The sequence below is a fragment of the Ictidomys tridecemlineatus genome, chromosome 1 (genome assembly GCF_052094955.1).
Source record: "Ictidomys tridecemlineatus isolate mIctTri1 chromosome 1, mIctTri1.hap1, whole genome shotgun sequence".
NCBI lineage: Eukaryota > Metazoa > Chordata > Mammalia > Rodentia > Sciuridae > Ictidomys > Ictidomys tridecemlineatus.
Genome location: NC_135477.1, coordinates 14703416 through 14725908, shown reverse-complemented (window position 1 = coordinate 14725908; position 22493 = coordinate 14703416). Strand labels below are relative to the sequence as shown.

General features: G+C 43.0%; 1 protein-coding gene across 5 annotated transcripts in view; it reads right to left on the bottom strand.

Annotated features, from left to right (window-relative positions):
* Positions 1-22493, bottom strand: part of Ablim1 (actin binding LIM protein 1) — a 186827-nt gene that overhangs the window by 102346 nt on the left and 61988 nt on the right. For all 5 annotated transcript variants that reach the window (XM_078045117.1, XM_078045070.1, XM_078045097.1 and 2 more), the window contains exons 3-4: positions 17335-17518; positions 12865-12974 (exon numbers count right to left, since the gene is read on the bottom strand). In XM_078045117.1, coding sequence (XP_077901243.1) covers positions 12865-12974; positions 17335-17518 — 294 coding nt within the window. The remainder of the gene's footprint in view (positions 1-12864; positions 12975-17334; positions 17519-22493) is intronic.

The window sequence follows — 22493 nt, the reverse complement described above, 5'->3', positions numbered from 1 at the left end:
ATGGCTCTTGGAAGGAGGGTGTTGCTCCCAAGGTAAGAGGAGAGGTTTTCTCTTAAGTGCACTTAAGGTCTGTCAACCTGGACACCTATGTTCTCCTTGAGAATGACTTTCTGCCTTCCTAGAATTCCTCATTCAGGATGGTAAGGGACAAAAAGATGTCTTTTTTCTGCAAAGATGCCTTTTGGAAAGGAAGACTGGGGACATGGAGCCACAAGAAGAACAAACATGTGATGGCTCAGTTTCCACCCATCTCAGCCTTCTCAGGTCTGCATGCTTCGGACATGCTCAGTCATTCACAAAAGTGGTAACAGCCCTTCAGAGCATCTGTCCATCAAGGATCAAAGCCTTCAGAATATGGAATGGGACTGTTTCCAGTGTTGCAGAATTTTTGGCAAAGGCATCAGAGATAGTGATGAGTATTCCAACTTCCAAAGATGGGTACTAGGGGCTGAGTGGCTTGGTGATAGAGGACTTGCCTTGTCATGTGTAAAGCCCTGAGTCCCATCCATATTGCTGGGAAGAAAAAAAAAAAAAAAAAAACCATGAGCGAATAGTTCAATGGTAGGGAACATGCTTAGCATGAGCTAGGGTTCAGTTCTAAGTACCCAAAGTGAAAACAAAGTCTCAAGGGAAGCACCACTGGTCAGTGCTTGCTGTGATACTAAGATACCATAAAATATCTATTGGGATTTTGAGACAGTCAGAACATGCCCTTTCTTTCTTGTGAAAGTTTCTGAAATAAGAATTTTTTTAAAAAAAAATCAACTTTCAGTATTGAAACTGTTGCCCAGATACATACCAGAAAATTTAAGCTTTCCCCAGAATCTTTTATTACAATAAGAAGAAAAAACAGAAGCAGTATTTGTCCAAAAACAAAATTATCACATAAATTCATGGCCATACACATGGATGAAAAATAAATAGTAACAAATCATTTCAGACTTAGGGTGCTATTAATAGAAAGTGGAATAAGACTTTGGAGACCTTATAAAATATCCTTCTAATGGGCTGCTAACTAGAGGCACTTTACCCTGGCCAGTCTCAGAGTCTAAATTCCAGGGTTTGATTTATTGAGGTCCTGATTTAAGGACATCTTATCTTGCCATCCAAATGTTCTTTTAGAACATGGGTTTCCCAATCTTGTGAGATAAAATGATAAAGATAGGATGTGAAAGAATACTTGCTCTGTCCCAAAGAAGGGAGTGGGGGAGCAGGAGAGCAACCAGAACACAGGACAGACGCTGTTCGGTGACTAAGTTGCCTTTGACCCCAGCCTTCTCCAGGTTACCTCAACCTCTACCACTGGTCTCCTTCATGGGAATGACTATGAGGTGGCCCAAAGTGACTGCCCACTTTATATGGTCCTTCCCACCCCTCCAGAGAGTCTAAGTATCATGGCCATCTGCGCTCATGCTTGAACTGAACACAGCATCTAAGTTGCCAACCTGGCCTTCAGAGGCCCTTGAGCCGGTGACATAGAGCTAAAAAGAAATCCAGACTTTTCTTACGTTATTTTAAAAATAAGAGTTGGCCTATAGTTTTTTTATTTTTTAAATTTGTTTCAATTATATATGACAGTAGAACTCATTTATGTACCTTGATATATCCTACATAAGATGGGGTATAATTTCTCATTTTTCTGATTGTTCATATTACAGAATCACATCAGTCATGCAGTCATATATACACATAAAATAATAACGTCTGTTTCATTCTATTATCCTTCCTATCCCCATATCACCTCCCTCCACTGCCCTCTACCTAATCTAAGGTAACTCTTCCCTAGTGCCCCCCACCTTATTGTGAATTAGCATCCACATATCAGAGAAAACATTCGCCTTTGGTTTTTGGGGATTGGCTTATTTTGCTTAGCATGGCCTACAGTTTTAACATCATTAAGGATTTGGGTATTTGAAAATCTTTTGATCATAAAGGCCATTATTAGGGATGAGAGGTTGGCCTAGCAAGTAGATATTGTTGAATGTTGATCTTCGTCTTCATCCGGGCTGCAGAATGTTGCCAAGTCCCAAATTAGACCACTAGGAGTTGACAAATGTTGACAGGGCACAGTCCATGCTTTTTATTTAAACCAAGTTTTCTTTTTCAGCATGTCATGGCGAATACCATGAGTTTGGGATCAACGTAAGAAAGAAGGGAGCTGGGCTGAGGTGCCACTCAGTGGGAGAGAACACAAGCCTATTATGCACAAGGCCCTGGGTTCAATGCCCAGTACAAAAAAAAAAAAAAAAAAATAATCCAAAACAGAATGAGAAACTGCAAACTTGTTAGGCTGAGCACTTTTCAAGAGTGATTTTTTGTTGTTGTTGTTCTGTTCTTTTAACTTCTGAATTTCTAGGCTGCCCAGAAAAGCAATATGAGATCAGAAGACAAATCCTAGGTGCAAAGTGTTCCCACTCTATGAAAAGGGGGGGTCTCAGTGCTATAAATGATTGACATCTCAGATGCTAAAAGTGGCCAGAGTGATTTATGAAAAGACCTGACCTTGAGACAGACTTTCCACAGTCACCCCTGTCCCTGCTGAGGTCAGTTGCTCGCTTTGCTGTCTTGATGGCCATGGTGGAAACAAGGTAAGCCAGGGAGGCCTCTGATGCACTATTTTAAGTAGAGCTTCTTGTTGTCTTTGGAAAACAACCCCGCACAACAAACAGGACTTCCTGGGCCATGACAGCGACAGACCGTCAGCCTCATCAGGACAGGCGAAGGGAGGCCTGGCAGCAGCCACCCTCTAAGTCCTCTAAAATCTAGTCTCTGAAACTCCCTTTCTCCATATCATACGTGCTTGTGAAGTGGTAGAAAGTTTAGCCAGAGATTTCATAAATATAGACCACTTACATCTTTCCAACTTCCAATTCTAATCCCTTAAGCCAATGCCCAAAGAATGCTGTTGGGAGTGTCATCGATTCAAGGTCAAAAAACTTTTCCCTTTCATGTTAGGCGTGTTTCTTTCCTATATTCATGGTCAGGAATCCCTCTCTCTCAAGTCATCAAGAATTTATTAGGCAAGAATCCCCAGGTTAGCATTGCTAGGCATTTCCACAAAACACCTAAGAAATAGAAGAAAGCCTATTGTATGGGCTGGGGATGTGGCTCAAGCGGTAGCGCGCTCGCCTGGCATGCGTGCGGCCCGGGTTCAATCCTCAGCACCACATACCAACAAAGATGTTGTGTCCGCCGAGAACTAAAAAATAAATATTAAAAATTCTCTCTCTCTCTCTCTCCTCTCTCACTCTCTCTTTAAAAAAAAAAAAAAAGCCTATTGTGGACTTGTACCCACTCAGACTCATACAAAGCATTAGAGTTGAGAGTCTGAATTTTCTGCTAGCTACCACTGAAGGATGACTCTAAACAGCACGAAACCTGTCCCTGCACTCAGGACTGGACTTGATGACCCATTCTGATGAGCCTAGGAAGACTCATTTGTCATGGCCTGCTTGGACCAGCATGAATGATGTGTCTTACCACAGTCAGTGCCAGACAGTTGATAGTAAATGTAAATACTAAATAAATCATGTATTTTGGAAAGGCTGTTGAAAGCTGTTAGGAGCTGAAAACTTTGATGTCTGCGTAAAGTCAATATCTGTTGCCTTACACATCATATGAAATCTCTTGAACAGAGATCCTTCCATTTCCCGGACAATTAATGAAAAAATTGTAACATGTCTGTGTTCTTGGGGAAGTAATAGAGATTTTATTTGATGTGAAATAAGAAAATATTAGCATAAACATTAATACTGTTTTGTCACCTGTTTTAATTTCTAGGTTTAAAGTCCTGGCAAAGGGAACTCGTGTGTGTGTGTGTGTGTGTGTGTGTATGTGTGCGTGTGTATGTGTGCGTGTGTGTGTATATGTGTGCGTGTGCGTGTATGTGTGTGCGTGTGTGTGTGTACATGTATGCTTCTGGAACTAGAACTAAAAGTAAGGATTACACATACAGAATAAATCCTCACCCCAAAAAGTACACTCTCACCTTCAAAATACCCAACTGGTGATTTCAAAAGGCCAGTTGGTGGGGGACAGGCTCTGAGAACATGGTTGCTTTCCAGTCCCTTCTTCACCTGCCCCTTGTAACTGCTCAGCACTGTTTCTGATGATGTCAGCATCATCAGAAGAACACAGGATTCTCTCCTGCCTGAAAATGCTACCTGTATGGTAGGAAGAAAGTGGGAAGCCAAAACAAAGCCAAACAACGCCTAATCACAGCGTGGTCACACGGCAACCTCCAGCCCGTTCAACCTGCGTGGGTGAAAAGTCCAGGCCAGGGCTTCAGTGGACAGGGCGAGGGAGCACTCACTGAGCACACACTGGGGTCCCTGTGGGCCTGCAGAGCCCTCCTTCCTGCTTACAGTCTATAACCAGACACGCCCTGCAAACATCATTTGATCCCCAAGCCACTCCTCCAAAGGACAAGCGTTACACATTTTGTCCGCAGGGAAGACAGAGTGAACGTGGCTGAAGGGCAAAGCCTGGGAACTCAGCACTACTGAACAGACTTTTTCTGGAGAGTTTGGAGAACTGGGGAGCAAATTTCTGCCAACAGGCTGAGCAGTGGCCATGGAGTCATTGCTCAAGCCAGCAACAGAGGAAGAAAAGGGGTAGAAAAGAGAAGAACCAAGAAGGGGAGAGGGAGCAAGAAGAAAGGGTGCTCTGGGTGGCCTCTGCTACCTGCCATCACCAGACACCATTCAATGGTGCCCAGGTCATGGCCTGCCATACTACCGGGCAAAGATTCCTGGGAAAGGTTTGGAAAACTGGCAACCATTGCTTTTAAGATTTGATAGTCTTTAGCAAACCTCTCTAAAAAATGTACCACGGCTCAAAAGACAAATACGTAGACAAATATTTGTTCGTGTGTCTTCATCACAGCACTGTACTCGAGAGCCAAAGATGGAAATGACCTGCATGCCCGTTAACAGATGAATGGGCAAGAGAGCCATACTTTGCAATATTAGCCATCGGAAAAAGGAAGTACTGATAAACAATGCAATCTGTGGGAACCTGGAAAACATTTAGAAGCCAGACACAAAAGGCTGTGTGACTTCATTTCTATAAAATATCTGGAAATAGGTAAATCCACGCAGAAAGCAGATTGCAAGTTGCCAGGAGCTGGAAGAAGAGCAGAATGGAGAATAGTTGCTCATCGGGGACAGTGTTTTCTTTAAGGGTGATGAGAAGGTTTGGGGACTAGACAGAGGTAGTGTCTACACAGTGCTGTGAATTCACTAGGGCTCCCCAAATGGTGGCTTTAAAATGGTGAATTTCATGCTCTGTGAATTTCACCTCAATTAGAAAATTTTATACCCAGAAGGTTTGCTTGTGAGCCTATTTCCCTAATTTAGTTGTAAACTTTAACTTGGTGAAGAGTTTTATGATAAATCTTTAACTGGCTATGGTCACTAGGCACACATGGGTTCTTGCCAAAGAGGAAACCATACTTGATTCTACGTCAGCTTCTCGGATTCGGGACTCATTAGCAAATAGCTGTTCGTTTACTCTATTCCAAAGACAGGAAGAATAAAAAGGGGGTAGAATGTCAGCTTGTGCGCGTTCCTCATGTGACCAGTCACTTAATACGCATGACTAAAGGTCATAGCAAGGGCAGGCTACAGTGAGACTTCAGTCTGGATAGGTCTTTCATTTCACTTTGTAAAATTAACATTATTTCATTTTGGGGATACTTTGGTTTTACATAGATAAAAACACAAGGTTAAAAAGATTGTTTTCATACAATAAGAATCATTTTCCTTCCCTCCATTACCCATTTCTCTCTCTCTCCGTGCCTAGGCACAACTGCCATAAGCAATTTTTCAAATACACTTTCAAGGAAAATCCCTAGGAATATACAACTATCGGGATACACAGCAATCCTTTTGAACAGCTGGGGACTTTTTACTGCTATTTAAAAATTAAAATTCACCTGGGAAAATGACTGCTGTTCCAACCATTAAAATCCCAGCCTCACTGATAAGTTAGTTATTATGTAAGACACAAAGCTACTGAAATGGGAACAGCAAACCGCAAAATGCCATTAGCTTTCTATTCACTGAAAGCTCTTTTTAACCCATGCTTCAGTGAGGGGTACCTGTTCCCTGTGAAAAGCTGGGACTCTTCTTCCTTTCTTACAGCTGAGGTAACTCCGACTCAGGTGAAGGGAGAAGAGGCATCACTCTGGGCTCTCTGTTAGAGATTTCAGCCTGAGAAGTCTGAGAATCAAAGGCCCCTCTTTGCAACAGACCTCACTCCTCTGGAAAGAGCCTCTGGCTACTCTGCGAATTCCACTCTCCCAGCACCCCTCCCCACCCAGGAGAGAAGCTGAAGCCACCACACCAGGCCAGAGGCCTGTGCCCTAAACACTGGGAGAGGTGGCCTCCTAGTCCACCACAAAGTTGGGGGACACTTTCCCTGACACCTCCACTTTCTTAAAAACTTGTGACTGTGTTATCAACAAATGGATCTCAAGCAATTACTGAACAGTTCTCCTTGTGATTAAGGGAAACCCCTGTGAAATGGGCAGATAAAAGTGAGTTTAAATATGTCACTTCTCATGCACCTGTGTACCAGACTGCGAAGCATCTTCAGGGGGGCCAGACCCCACCACTGGGGCTTAGGAGAGAGGTTTATTCCCTCAAAAGCTCTCCTGACATGCTTTCAATTCACGCACAAAACAAACGTTCCTGTGTTCACCATGTGCACGGTGCTGATCCTAAGGACAAGTCTTGCCATTAGTAGCTCCTCTCCTGGTGGAAAAGATCAATGTCCCAAGAACATTGATATGGTATATGACTATTACTGCCATAAGAGACATTTAAGGTACAGGTTTGCTGAGAACACTGGGTGCCCTGTTGCCAAGAGGCACAAGCAAATTTAAAGCTTTCAACCTTTTATGTGACATTCAGAAGAATGACTTTTGAAAAATTACATGAACAAAATTCTAGGGGGAAAAATGTGCATAAAATTGTACACATTCACAATGACACACCAACCTATAGCACTTAGGGAAATATCCAGAATGATCACCAAAATGCTCAGAGGGGATCTCTTGGTGATGGAACTTAGGTGCTCCTCATCTTTCTTTGTACCCTCCTGTACTGTTTGTGTTGTTTTACAAAAACAAAAACAAAAACACCTAAAACCTATCATTTTGAAAGAGGAGATGTGAGTTCGTTTCAAGGTAGAGAGGCTTTGGTTCATTTTCTAGAATGTTTACCTAGGACGTTATGTGGTAGGCTTTGCATAAGAAAGACAACAGGGTCCTTATATTCAATGAATATCATTCTCTTGGGAGTGGAGGTGGCCACTCATGTAAAAATTAAAATGCGGTCCGCAGGTACCAATTGATGTGCCCATGGTGTCTTAGTTGGAGAAATGTGTCACAGTAATGTAACATGTTAACTGTGTGAGAATTTAGCTGGTGCCTAGAACAGAGCCTGGAACTTAGTAGGTGTTCAGTGAGGTGTTTGATGAATGAATGAATGGCATCTTGGATCTTTCCTTAACATGGCCCTTTCATTTACCCTGATCATCTTTTCTCACAGCTGTTACCTGTAACTACAATCACCAGTGTCTTCCCAGCCCTGATCCAAATATTTTATTTTGCACCCCACTATTATCACCACCCTCCGGATCATTCTAGAATACTGTTTTCAAGGTACAGGTTTGCTGGGAACACTGGGTGCCTGTTGCCAAGGGGCACAAGCAAATTCAAAGTTTTCAGTATCACAGGTTAGTGTTCTCTAGGTCGTTCTCTAGGTTGAAAACCATCCTTAGGAGCTCCATGTTGCCAGACTCCTCAAGGCCTTCCGACACCTGGCCCCAGCTCTGTCCTTCCAGGTTCACTTCTCAGGGCAGAGAATGCAGCCTGGGGTCCCCCTGCACTGCTTCTTCAAGTTCCCTCAGGCAGACTGTCCTTCCAAGGAGCCCTGCGGCTGGTCCTCATGACAACCCCTCGAAGTAGCCGTTTTCCAGTGTGTAGAGGAAGGCCTGGAGGTTCTGAGACACTAAGTAACTTGCTCAAGGCTACACAGCTAGGAAGAGGCCTGACCAGGACGTGAGGCAGGTGTGGAATGTGAACCCACTTCCTCAACCCTCAGGCCCTGCCCCTGAGTCTAAGCTTAGGTCCTCCCCTCACCACTTCCTTCAAGAATAACAACGAACAGTAACCTGTGCTGACATGTGTCCTGAATCTTTGAAGCATTTCATTCCTTAATATCCACAAGGGAAGATCTCTTTTTGGGGATCCAGCTATAAAACCCATTTACCATGAGCAAAACTCCAGCAATCCATGGGCTTCAAGTTTGGATACATTCCTGAATCCACTGGTTTTTAAAAGGCAGCTATCATGAACAGCAAAGAAAAAAAGCAGTTGTACAAAAAGGGGGGACTGGGACTGTCACAAACATTAGGGAGTCAATGACTCCATAATAAGTCATTGTTAGTATTGTTAAGCTGTAAGTGACCAGCACTTCGATGCATTTACTCACTTCATTGTACAAGGCAGGTGCCTATGACCATCCCATTTTACAGATGAGAAAAAGGAGGACAGAGAGGTAGACACTGCTAGTGAGTGGGAAAGCTAGGATGTGGCCCAGGGCAGAGCTTCCCCACTGCACCTATGGTTAGGTGCTTCAGCAGACAGTTCCCACTCAACTTGCAAATGATGTTTTGAAAGAGATGTTTCATTTACAGATAAATGAAAATGATCTTACAACTGGGAAGAGGTGGTGCACCAAACAGAAAAGTGAAATGATTGAAAATGTCTTCCTCCTGTTTGAAAACACGCACGTGACTCTTTATCTGAAAAGATTTAAATTTGGTCCAACTACACCGTTTGCCCCGATACCTGTGGGAGATCCAACTGCAGTCAGAATAATGATGCTGCTATATATGGAGGTCTGTGTAGAGGAGGGAAGGGAGAACGACAGGCTTGGATGTATTTGTGTGGGGGTGTTCACCCTGTCAATCGCCAAACCCACATGCAATCAGACGCTCGTCAGACACCCTTGGAAAGGGAAAGGGTGATCGTAGACGGCAGCCCACTCCTGCTCAGGTGCCTGAAATAGACAGGAGCCATGGAGGAAACGACATCGAAGCCCGATTCCATATGCACGAGGGTGCCACACAGGTTTGTGCTGCTCCTTAGCCTGTGGGAATCCAGTCCCTCAGGTACAGGAAAATACACCAAAACGAGGTAGAATTAAGCTGCAGAGGACTGTCCTTGACTTTCTGGTAGAGTGTAATGTCTTCTGTGCATGTTTTTTGAAACAGTCTGAATCAGCTAGAAAGTTAGTGCTCCCCACAGCCCTAGGAGGTTCCTTTCACTAACACCTCCATTTGAGAGCACATCAGTTGCTTACGGAATCCAATTGCATTGGGCTGGATGCAGCAACCATTTAAACTAATTTGTGGCAATAATCTTTTATTGAATCAACTTGTTTCTAGGAAGAACCTCCTGAGGGCTTCTGCTTCCCAAGCTGTGACCCAACAGGGAGACAACAGGTAGAAAAGTGCACCCAGCCTCGGGGTCAGGGCACTCAGACCATCTGCACACCGTCAGGTCTGCTCTGAGGCTCCGCACCCCGTCTTTGAGAATCAGAGAGTGACATCCACAGGGTGAAATAAGCATCAGGGAGGGAGCCTGGCATCTGCAGCCAGATGGCTAGGGTGTGAGCCCAAGTGACCTTGGGCAAACTACTTGACCTCCATGACCTTTTGTTTCTTCATCTGTGAACAGGCACGGTTAGTACCAACCTATAGGATTGAATGAGTTGATAGTGTAAACTGGTGTCACAGTGCTGGCACACCACGAGGTAGACGTTAGCAGAGTTTTTTAAGGAGGCCTCCAGAGGGTGGTCTTCCTAAAACAGACCCACACAGACACGGAGGCCACCGAGCAGCCGAACAGGGAGCTTTTTCCAGCAAGCTCACAGGGAGAGTATCTTGTGCAAATTCTCCTCCCAGCCTCCGCCCCAGCTTCTGCTTCCCACCCTGCCCCGCTTCTGTCCCCCTCTCGTGGTTTTTGCCTCACATCCTGTGACTATGGGAAACCGGCCACATAACGTGGAATAATTCTGGTTCAGAAGAGCAGACTCACTTCCAAAGAGAATATTTTAAAGGGAAAAGAGGATCTCGGCCCTTTTCTCATCCCTTTGATGTATTTCATGGACTCTGTGAACATTGTCACAAAAAGAGTTTTTACACTAAAAAAAAATGGTCAGTTTTTTTGCTTCTGTGTAGGAAGCCCTTTGCCAAGTTTAAAAAGTCATTTGATTTTTTAAAAAACTATTTTTTTTTTTTTAGTTGTAGATGGACACCTTTATTTTATTTATTTATTTGTTTTTATATGGTGCTTGGGTCGAACCCAGGGCCTCACACATGCCAGGCAAGCGCTCCATCACTGAGCTACAGCCCCAGACCAAAAGTCATTTGATTTTTTTTTTTTTAAAGTAGGAATTGAAGTCACACCAGAGTAGGTTTGGAAGTATAGGGTAATTCTTGGAGAACCACAAATAACAACCAAATGCTTTCTAATATGCGCCAAGGAATTTCAGAAACTTGCTGCAAATTCCCGTTGCTGTAGTATGTGTGTGCCTGCCTGGCACGCTGGGGCATTTTGCATGTGTGGATCCATATATAAGAGCTCTCTTCTTCACAGACACCCACACACCCTATAAATGGCTTTGAGTACTTACCTAAATAGATAAGTACTTCTTAAAAATAAAAACGTTCTGACCCAAAGCAGTTGCATAGGAATGCACCCACGGGAAGGAAAGGGGGAAACGGATTGGGCCCAGCCACTGGAACAGAAGCAAGAATGGTTAAATATTGTATTGAAAATGCAATGGATTTGAGTTTGATTACATTTTTTTACTTTAATTTTTATGTGTATAAAATGTGTGTCACATAAAAATGGAAATTATAGGGGCTGGGGATATAGCCCAGTTGTTGGAGTGCTTGCCTAGCATGCACAAGGCCCTGGGTTCAATCCCTAGCACAACAACAACAAAAAAATGGAAATTATAAATGTAACCCAAAATTTTAATAAAAATCAGAATAATCATTCTGGTGTTGCTGTGAGTAGAGAACATGCTTCCAAATCGTACGGCCTGAGAGGACTGAAAGTCTTTAAAAAGAATCTGCTTCTGTTTCCTAAACCAAATAATTTGGAGTATTAGATGACACAAAATAGTTAAAATTTAGGGGCCCAAAGAAATGCATCTGACCCTACCGCATCTTTGTACGGCTGTGTGACCTCAAGTACATCCATGGGCCTCGATTTTCTCACTTATCTAAACAGCGGACCAAAGGACACTTTGAGGACACGTCCACGCCTGTTACTGCAGGCTGTACGCCATGAACCTCTGCTACGGCTGTCGTCAGCTCCAAGGACTCATAGAAACCTCCTTTTCTTAACTAGACTGATGAATTCCTCCCAAGTTTTTAGTAATGATTTTTCATGGCAAGCCCTCCCTAAATAATGGGGTGACTATTTCCACCCAGGTCACCTTCCCAACAACCTGGGGCTAACTGCTTCCTTTGGGCTTGGGACAGGGTAAAGAGCAAAGGACTTGAAACCTCACTAGGGGCCGGGGCATTGCCTTGCTGTGTAGTGATGGTCCTGCCCAGGCTGCTGTCACTCAGCCACAGGTCACATAAATTCACATGCTCAGAATCTAGTAGTGTCCTGAATAAGGAATACATAGATTTCCTTCCATGGTCAAGATCTAATCTCATGCAAGTGCTTTGGTAAGAACATTCTTATTTTTTAATATGTCTTCCATTTTAATGGGAAGAGTTGGAATCATTGTTGTGAATTGCACAGAATTCCTCTGAGTGGCAATGATTATCTCATTCTTATATATTAAGATTCACAGAGTTGAAGGAGGTTTATTCCAGGTTTCTCAAAGACTCCTAATGCCCCAGGAAAGAGATGAAGTAGAGCTTCCTAACTTGGTACCCAGAGTTCAGAATACATTGACTTCTTACAAAAGTTATTAACTGATCTACCCAGTGTTATTTTGGATGGATATATTAGAAGAAAAGTACAATGTGCCACCATATTGGGGAAGGCAGAGGAAAACTGGTTCTCCTTGGATCCTTACAGGTAAGACCAGCCCTTGTCATAAATAGTCATGACTCTCCCGATGTACGTCAAACACCTTCTTCCCACACTTCCTTCAAATCCCTGAGTGCTGCCTTTTGAAAGAGGCCTTGTCTGATTGGCCCACAGGAATGCGGTCCCTTGACTCTGCTTTAATTTTCTACTTTCATTTTCGTCTCATATTCGATATTTTGTCTATGCATTTGTCTACGTGCTCTCAGGAGCAAGCAGGCCTCCTGAGCTGGGAGGAGTGGTTTTGCTCCTCTGTATCTCTGGTTCAGAGAACACATGTTGTAGGTACTGAGTAAGTTCTCAGAGGAACAAATGTCAGAGTCTTCGAGGTGAATAAAGGTTATTGAAGAGTAAGCAGAAATGGCTGCATCGGTACCTTAGGCGAGTGGAGATAGCTATTCCAACACATCGCCACCAAATGTCCTCCCATCTCAACCTCCATGATGGGCATTTCCAGTGCAAGGTTTTATAATTATTTCTCTTTCATGGGCTGTCAAAAATGACAGTTTGATGTCCAACTCTATTTATGTCTTTGTGAAGTACTGGAGCTGCTTCCCCCGGCCTGGATTTAAGTGGAGGATTCATCAAACATCACGTTTAACAATGGAAAATGTCCCAGAAAGCACTGGTCTTGGCTCTAGCTAACAGGGGTTCTCAAGAAGAGAGGAACCTTCCCAAGCCACCCTCACCCTTGGGCTACAGAGGTGTTCCTGCCATCAGATCACCAGAGCACTTACTGCCGGAGCAGGTGGCTTCACTGGGGCTGGAAGACATCGGCTGTGCACACAGTTGACAAAGGCAGTCTCTCCCATTGAACGTGACTCGATCTCCAGGTGGAAACGGGCGCCTAGAGGCAGAAAGACACAGTCCTCAAGGTTACTTCAGCAACATCATTCCCCTTCCTTGCGTCTTCAACTTGCCTTCTGGTGCAAATTTATTTCCTGGAGGAGCACCAGCTAAAAATGTCTGAAATGCAGTCATGCCCAAGCCGGCCAGCTGGATGTGGTCCAAACAAATAAATGTACCTCATTATGAGTAGAAAAGAGAAGCCACTGGTTTTTATGGGCAACTGGATAGTAAAACGGAATGATTTACCTCCACTCCTTAGTGGAGGGATGTCCCAACAAGTCACCCAGCAGGCACACAGGACAGTAAATTTCCAAATGGAAAATCTTCACCAAGAAACCTTTTAAATACCGTGAATTCCAGCTAAGTGCAGGGCCCCTCCCCAGCAGAACTGGTTATAGGCCAAGCATGAACTCTTTCAGTTCCATGGGACCACACCCAGAGTGCTGGGATAACTATGCTGAGTTAGATTTTGTCCTTCCTGGACATCGGAGTATTGCACAGTCCTGGGGACCCAGTCCTTTATAAGCCAAGAGAAATAGGACAGGCAATAAATATCTGTTTAAGAATTAATAGTAGCTTCTTTTCAGAATGACACTTTCCTTTTACATTAGACATTCATCAGTAATAGCACATTGCCACTAAATACCACCATCTTCAGTTACCATTTCTCATCCCAGTTTACCAAGAGACAGCCTTTAAAAACAAGTCATTAGTTAACAAATGACATGCAGTTTCCATTTCTGTTAACTTGCAATTGGCCAATTGGCCAACACTCTTCATCAACATGAGTTTTTAAATGTGTGACCCTGTCGATTAGGAAATGTGAAACTCACAGCGAGACATCATAAATCAGAGTCAGAAGCAATTGTTTAGAGCAAATCTGAGCTTCTTGACATTAGTTTTTAACTTTCTCAGCTGCTATCTCCTTTTTTAATCACCTGTCTGTGACCTAACAGCTGGTGATTGACTATATGCACAGGTAAACTTGGTCTTAACTCCACAAATGTGTCTGGTGCCAGTAATCAAGAAGGGCAATGTGTGTGTGTGTGTGTGTGTGTTTAAATATGTACTAGGGATTGAACCCAGGGGCACTTAACCACTGAGCAACATCCCCAATACTTTTCTATATTTTGTAGAGAGATAGGGTCTCACTGAGTTGCTTAGGGCCTTTGCCAAGATGCTGAGGCTGGCTTTGAACTTGCAATCCTCCTGCCTCAGCTTCCTGAGCTGGTGGGATTATAGGTATGCCGCTATGCCTGGCATGGGCTTTATATTTGTACACCCTCAAATATTATTCAAAGTCCTAAGAAGAGATGGGGCCCTCTCTCATTTTTCATCATCTGAATAAGCCCCAGAAAGGGTAAGAGACTTGCCTGGGTTGACCAGTGATGGAGACTAGACAGGTGCAGATGGCATCTACCATCTACCATAATTTCTTAATTATGATTTTTAAAATATGTAATTAAGAAATTTAATTTAATCAAGAGTGAAACTTAACTCTGTCTTTAATAAGCAAAATCACTGCTCTGGTGGGTGCCAGTGGGCCTATGGCTTCACACTGACAAGTTAAACCTGAACGGGCCTCAAGTCCATTCTGTAAGGAGGCTTAAGGGCCCATCAACACAGCAACTCAACAAGCACAGGTTCTTCTGCCTCTGAGGAGGGCCAAGACTGGGGAGAGGCAATAGAGGCACCTGTAGCTCAACATGTCAAGAAATGCCCACTCTCTGGCTGGGGATGTGGCTCAAGCGGTAGCGCGCTCGCCTGGCATGCGTGCGGCCCGGGTTCGATCCTCAGCACCACATACCAACAAAGATGTTGTGTCCGCCAAGAACTAAAAAATAAATATTAAAAATTCTCTCTCCCCTCTCTCACTCTCTCTTTTATAAAAAAAAAAAAAAAGAAATGCCCACTCTCCAGGGTTGACCAGCATTCTCCAGATGCCCAGAACAAGCACTCCAGGATCCTTGCTTACCTCACCCAAGTCCAGGCCCCCTTCTCATCCACACTTTTTTTTTTTTAGACATGAATCCTCTATGGCACAACCCAGAGACCAGTGTTCAATGTGTGGCCAGGCTTCTGAACTTGAAGTTTTGTACCTGGTGGCACTCTTTCCAGTACTTTCCTCTCTCCCTACATCCTCTGATCATATGGGCTCACTTCCTTCTGTTATTTGAGTGAATGTTTGTAGTAGGAGGAGAACTGGATTTCGAGGAAGAAAACCTGAGTTCAAATTTTAACCTTCAACTGTTAACCTACAAAAGTCCCTTAAACTCTGAGACTCAGTCACTCAAAAGTAGGGTTATTAATTCCAAATTGACTTCACAGAATTGCTAACAGGGTTCAGTTCAATTCTATATGAACACAACTTGTGAACCACAAAGGAGGCCTCAATTCAGGTAGAATTATCATCATCTAGAAGCAGCAGTGGCCACAGCCCTATAATACAGTCTGAGCAACCTTAATCCACAAATCTGAAATGTTCCAAAATCTGAAATATTTTTGAGTGCCCATAAAATGCCATGGTGGAAAATTCCACAGCTATCCTCCTGTGGCCACAGTCAAAATGCAGGTGCACTAAAAGTGTTGTATAAAATTACCTGAGGCTTTGTTGTGTAGGTGCATACGAAAAATGAATTCCATGTTTCAACTTAGGTCCCCAAGATGTCACCTATGTAAATGTTCCAAAATCGAAAAAACAAAAAAACTGATGTCCAAAATACTTCTACTCCCAAGAATTCCGGATAAGAGATACTCAACCTGTAGCAACAGCAACATCTCTGCTGCCCCACATGTCCAGGGACAGGGCTCTGATTGGTAAGTGTTTGGCCATCAGTACACCAATTTTAAGACCATGATCTCTCATGATCAAGAACAGAAGGGCCCTCAGAGTTTACCCGGAGCAATGGGGCTGGGTAACTTCACATTGGGAACCCTCCAGAAACTACTGTATTGGTATGTGTGTCTTAGCAGAAAAGCAGGATAGAAATTGATATTTTTAAAGAGATCCCAGCCCTATCCAATCCAGAAGTTACAGTGACTGGCCAGACTTTGAGGATCTCTCTCAGCTAGTCCACAGCCCTTTCTTTTATAGCGGAGGCCACTTCCTTGAAAAGCTATTCATAAAAATCTCAACTCAGCCCAGGAAGTGGGGCTCAGACCTGGGTCTCCTCCATTGTCAGCCCAGGACCCTTAACCAGGCTGTGGGCCACAGCCTGAAAAAGGAGGAGTCAGGATGGAGTTTCAATTTTGATTAAATCAGAAAAATGATTAGATTATGAATCTAGAATTTCTTCATTAGGATTTTTAAAATATGTAATTAAGAAATGGGCTAAATGCTATGAACTTAAATAATTTCGTTAAGAGTATTTCACTTGTCACGTATCACCTTGTTGATTATGCAATATTAAATCTACCCTTCCAGAGTCGACGTCTCTCTGACTTAGAAACATGAAACACTGAAAACCAAAACAAAACTCTGAATGGCAGTTTCAGATAGGCCAAGCGAGAGGCAGCTGGGTGCCAGAGGACATGGGAATACTGAACTGGAACTGACCCACACAGAAGCTGGCCCTTGTCAGCAAGTCTCCTGGTCAGAAGAGTCAGACCCATTTTAGTTTTATGATCTGTTTCCCTCACCACACAACAGCAAAATTTCCCACTCGCATTTCACAGTTTCCTTCTTCTCTGAGACTGATCATTTTAATCAAACTGGTTTGTGCAATTAAGTTTTAACTTTGGAAGGTAGATACCTAGACAGCAGGGGTTGGCAAACTCCTTCCCTAAAAGAAGATTCTAAATGTCCTTATGGGCTCTGTGGACCACATGGTCTCTGTCACAGGCTTACAACTCTCCTTAGCAGCTGCAGACAATATACAAACAAATGGGCATGGCTGTGTGCCAATAAAACTTTATTTACAAAAACAGACATTGGGCCTCATTGGGCCTGTGGGCCATAGTTTGCCAATATCAGCCAGAAACAGACTATTTTAAACACAGACATGCAAACATCTGTGCGAAAGAACATGTACTTCCAAATTAGCTTTTTCCTACTAAGCAGTTGTCCATTTCCTCCAATATTTTCATTATTCTAAATGTTTGGAGCTGCCTGCAGCCTTGGTTTTAAGTCACTTAAAGTCATGTCGTGTTACTTTGTAGAGGACATCATGTATGAAGCTTCCCAACCAAATTACATTTTTTGACTAAGATTGAAAATACAACAGGAAGAGAATATTAAAAAAGAGACATTTAAAAACTAAGTGCTACTCAAGACCAAAAGAGCTATCCCAAGCTTGAATGGCTAAAACCAGTGTCTCTCTGTTGGAGGAAGCTGTCGACTTGGGCAGATAATCACTTACTTGCAGATTGTACAAGCAAAGCAGTTGGGATGGTAGGTCTTGCCCAGGGCAGTCACCACCTCGCCCTCCACGAACTCCCCACAGCCATGGCAGCGTGTCCCGTACATCCGCTGGTAGTCCAGGGTGCAGAGGTACTCCCCGTTCTTTATGAAGAAGCCCCCTTGGGCCAGGTCACAGCCACACACTGTAGAAAGACAAGTTCACATCTGCTCATCATCTGGCAAGCGCTGGCATCAGTGGCCTTCAACTGAATGCTGGTTGCTCACTGTGGTTTCAGTGGTTTGGGGCTAGGGGAGGGGACGGATACAAAGAGCTATTTATTGCCGGGCTCTGCTTTCTCTCTTGCCTCCCTCCCCTTGGGAGATACGCAATATCTCACACAAGTAAAATCCACTGGCTGGGCCTCAACCGCTTTCGTGGCATGTCTAAGATTTAGAGGTAATCAAACAGCCTCTGATGGAAAGATATGCTGGGTTCAGGTTGTCTCAGATATGAAGAAAGGTGTCCCTGGCAGTGCTATTAGGAAAGGTGCCCACCGCTTGCCCTCACAACTGCATGGTTTGAGCCAAGATTGTTACTGAGTTGAGTAATAAGTTCCCATTATACCAAAAGCAGTGACTGAAATTTCCAATAGCTATTTTTTTCACACTCTGGAAATACTTTCCCCTAGCTATGAAAAATTGAGACATTGAATTTTTCCCTTTATGCAGTCAATAGGATAAGCTGATTATTCATGTATTAGAAAAAGAGAGACAAAAATGGATGGGCAAAAGAAGAAAGAAAAGGGGATATGTCTAGGATAAAACTGACATTCGTGACCTTAGTACATACAAAAGAGAACGCTTCATTGTGTCTGGATTTTGGTGTCTCTTTCAAAACTGCACAGCTGTGGAATTTGGAGCTGATGCAAACAAGCAAGTCTTGGGATGCCAGGGACTTGGGCCGGTCTGCATGTTCAGACCAGATCCAAGCAGGTCACAACAACTTGTCCCCAATAAAGCCTAAAGCAAAACCTTGATAGTAAGACCTTGTCTGTTTCCACTGACAGACTGAGAAGTAATAGCTAAAGCTGGGAACCTCTGGCCTTCACCTCTCCATCCCCAGGCTCAGGTGACTCCTGTATAACTAAGGCTCTTAGGCAAACAAGCCAGGATTCTTGATGATTCCTGGCAGGGGCACTCAGGTGGAGAGGGGACAAGGTGAGTTCAGTCACTAAAATGCTTTCCAAAGGAGCTTCAAGAACACCTCCAGGGTTCCCCCTGATTAGTTCCCACAACTTATTAATGCACCTGATGAATTAATGCAGAGCCCAGATTCTGATGGAAGTAGCTCCTCCCCCACCCTCGGTTAGCACTCTGAAAGATATTCAAGGTGACACAGAAGCCACAAATGAGCTTTACACTGTGGACTCATCTGTCTTTGTTTAGCCCAACACTCCACCCCTATGACTTTCTTTGCAATTTATAATTAAGTAACCCAAGATTATGGCTGGAGTCCACCACGCCTGAAACCAACCACACTATAAATACTACTGTGATCATATTCTCTGGAAAACAGCTAGTCCACCACCTGCTGCCTCCTCTAACCTGCCAGCATCGCCTCCTGCCCCACAGATCTCACACCTGCTCCTTCCTTACCAAGTGGGCTGCGGGAGCCCAAGGATGGACTAGCCTCATTCTGACCACAAATTCCTCCAAAAACAAGAAACAATGAGTGGGATAAAGCGGTGTCACAGAAAACCGTGCACACGCCAGGCAAGTGCCCTATCACCGAGCCACGTCCCCAGCCTGGGAACACAATTGAATCCTATCTCCAACTTGGCAGGGCCCTACCAGTTTCCCTCCTCAGGGACATTAGCAGTTCTGATGACAGTTACTCTTCCAAAATTGGTTACTTCTCAAATCTTTAATTCACTAGTCCCTCTCTTTACTCTCTCCTCCAAACATATAGTCTGGGTACAAAAATTCATGGATTGTTTATAAAAAGATCTGGTGACAACAGGATCATCTTCATGCCAACATACATTGTTGAGATAGTTTCAAAGCTAATGTTGAAGGCAGTGGAATTTCTCTGGGCCTTCCTTAGGGTCCCTCTCCATGCCGTCTTTTCTGGTTCACATGATTTTGTGAAACTCTTCTTTATTAAGTCCTAGCTTTTCTGAACTTTTATTTTTAAAAATGACTTTTTAACTCTCAAGAGATGCAAACTTCACCCCACTGTGATTTGATTTGGCTTCTCCCTTGATTTCAAAGCAGTGGCCCAAGTTGCCTTACCAAACGATGTCAGCTTTTTCCTGGTGTTTAGGACAGCAAGGAAACCAGGGTTTCAAGAGAGACTCTAAAAAGGAGCCTGAGTCCTGATCGGCACATGTGACAGGCAATGAGAGGGAAAGTTCATGAGGCCAATACATGAACGATACTTAACATTTTTACTTTCCCAAGATTGGAATAGCAGTGGCACGATCCCAGGTTCTTTCCTCCTCTTTATCTCTGAACATTCCAGCTCAGTCTCAGCAGCCACGCCCCTATATACAGGTAACCCCCAGGGACACTATCTCCTTTCCTAAAATTTAAGGCCTCTTGGGGACAGACCTCACTACTTTAGCTGAGACTTTGTGCAAAGGATTCTCAAATCAGTCTGACCTCTCTCTGCAACGCTTCCTGCAGGCTTCAGACCCAAGGTGCAGCTGCACCCAGAGCACAGCCCATCTCAAGCCCAGCATTTTCCAACAGGTCCTATCCTCTCAGCTCCCCTGAAACCCCACCTTAAAATCTGCTTTACTACTTCTGTTTCCTTGCAATAAATCAGCAGCTGCAGCCTTTCTCCCATTCTTATAACAATATTTTCAACTGGCCACTAAATCTAATCTAGTTCCTCAATAACATGTTTCTCAGATCCTTTTCCTCTTCTGCCTCCTACCCGTCACTGTGCAGACCCTGCCCTTCAGCCTTGTTCTTCTGCATAGGATTTTGTTATAATGGTATTTGCACTGGCAGAAAAGGAAAAAAAATTGGAACCAACTGAATTTACATCAGTGCAACAATAGCTGAATAAATTATGGCATGTTTAGTCTATGGAGCTGGCATTAAAAAAAAAAACAAACTAAATCAGAACAATACATAAAACCAGCGCATGGTGCTATATCATGAACAAGGAAAGCAAGTTCACCAAAACAGAGGGTTATTAAGTTGGTTCTCTCTGGATGATGAAGAATTATTAACTTTTTCTTCATATGCCTAAATGTTATCTCATCTACAAATATTTTAACTGATGATATATATATATATATATAAAATTTAAAAATGATTAGGATGATTATGAAACATATGAATATTCATATGAAACATAAACTGAGCCATCATCATCATTTTTAAGTAGACAGCTTGGTGGCCCTGAGCACATTCATACTGTCACAATACCATCCTCCACCACAGAATCCTCATTTTTCTTGCAAAGCTGAAACTCTGTGCCCCATAAACGATTACTCCTATTTCCTTCCTCCCTCCAGCCCCTGGAAACCGCTGTTGTATGTTCTATGAATCTGACTGCTCTAGGTACATCATATCAATGAAAGCTCACCTTTCATTGATATTAAGAAAAATTATCCAAAACCTAAATAACACCTTTAACAAGGTACAGGGAGGAAGCATGTTTTTTCAATGTCATTCTGAAACATTCCTTAACAGCGCATGCAGGAACAGACACATATCAAAAGAAGTAGTACAAATGATCAATAATTATAAGAAAAAATGTTCAACATTTTTAGCCATCAGGAAAATGCAAATCAAAACTAAACTGAGAATCCATCTCACCCCATCAGAAATACAGCTATCAAGAATACAAATAACAATAAATGCTGGCAAGGATGTGGGTGGGAGGAATGCTTGTACCCTGCTGGTGGGAATGTAAAATGGTGCAGCCACTATGGAAGTTAGTATTGAGGTTCCTAAATAAATTAAAATTAGAACTACCATGTGATCTAGCTATACCACTTTTCAGTATATATCTGAAAAAAATTAAAAAGTATACTATGGAGAAACCTACATGTTTATTGAGACACAATTCACAATAGACAAATTAGGAAATCAGCCCAATTTGACAAATGAATGGATAAAGAAAATGTGGTACACAAACACAGTGGAGTATTATTCAGCCATAAAGAACAACAAAATCAAGTTATTTGCCCAAAAATGGATGGAACTGGAGATCGTCATGTTAAGCTAAATAAGCCAAATTCAGAAAGACAAATATTTCATGTTTTCCCTTATATGTAGAATCTAGGGGGTAAAAAGACACCAGGGATGTATCAGGGAGACTATTAGTGAAGAGGAAGGGAACCAGGGAAAGAGGTGGGCAGGAGTGGGTAATGGGGGATGGGAGTAACCAAATTATGTTGTATGCATATCAGAACACGACACACGAAACCTGCTGTTCTTTGTCATTAATGTGCACTAATAAAACTATTGAGAACTTCAAAAAACAGCTCACACAGGATTATTTCATTATCCAGGGAGACTAGATCAGAGTTTGACATGCTTTTTACCATTGATTTAAGGCCCAGACTTTGGAAGCTAATTTTAACTCTGCCCAGGGAGCTGCAGACGACTTTAGCCAGGCGTTACCATCCTGCTGAAGCAGTGATCAGTTCTCCAACTACCCAGCATCTCACTGCAACATCCTTTCCCGAAGGCCTGTATAACCCAACCCTTTGGTTTTCCTTCAAAGCAGCATTACATTCTGCTGGCTCCCTCATTAACGAGTTGAATAAATCCCTGACACATGCTCATTCTGTGTTTGTATAAGAGTTATAAAAATTGCACTCTGAAGAAACTTTCTGAAAATTGCACTCTGACAAAACTGACAAAAGCATTATTATTCTTCTCAACCTAAAATACCTGAAGTTGAACATTTATTTATTTATTTTTACAAAAAGTTTTGGTCTGTTTTATATGAACAGCTTAGCTTTTAATTGATGGCATGAAGCAAAATTTTTTTCCCATCTACAAGACCACAAAAATCTCAGTAAGATCAAAGCAAACCTCAGTAGGATATATTTAGATTTCTTACTTTAGGGGTTCCACCTGTGTTTGCTGTAGATGAAAGTTAACATAAGCCCAGGGAAAAGCAGAGATTCCTTTCATTAAAACATAGGGCAGCCA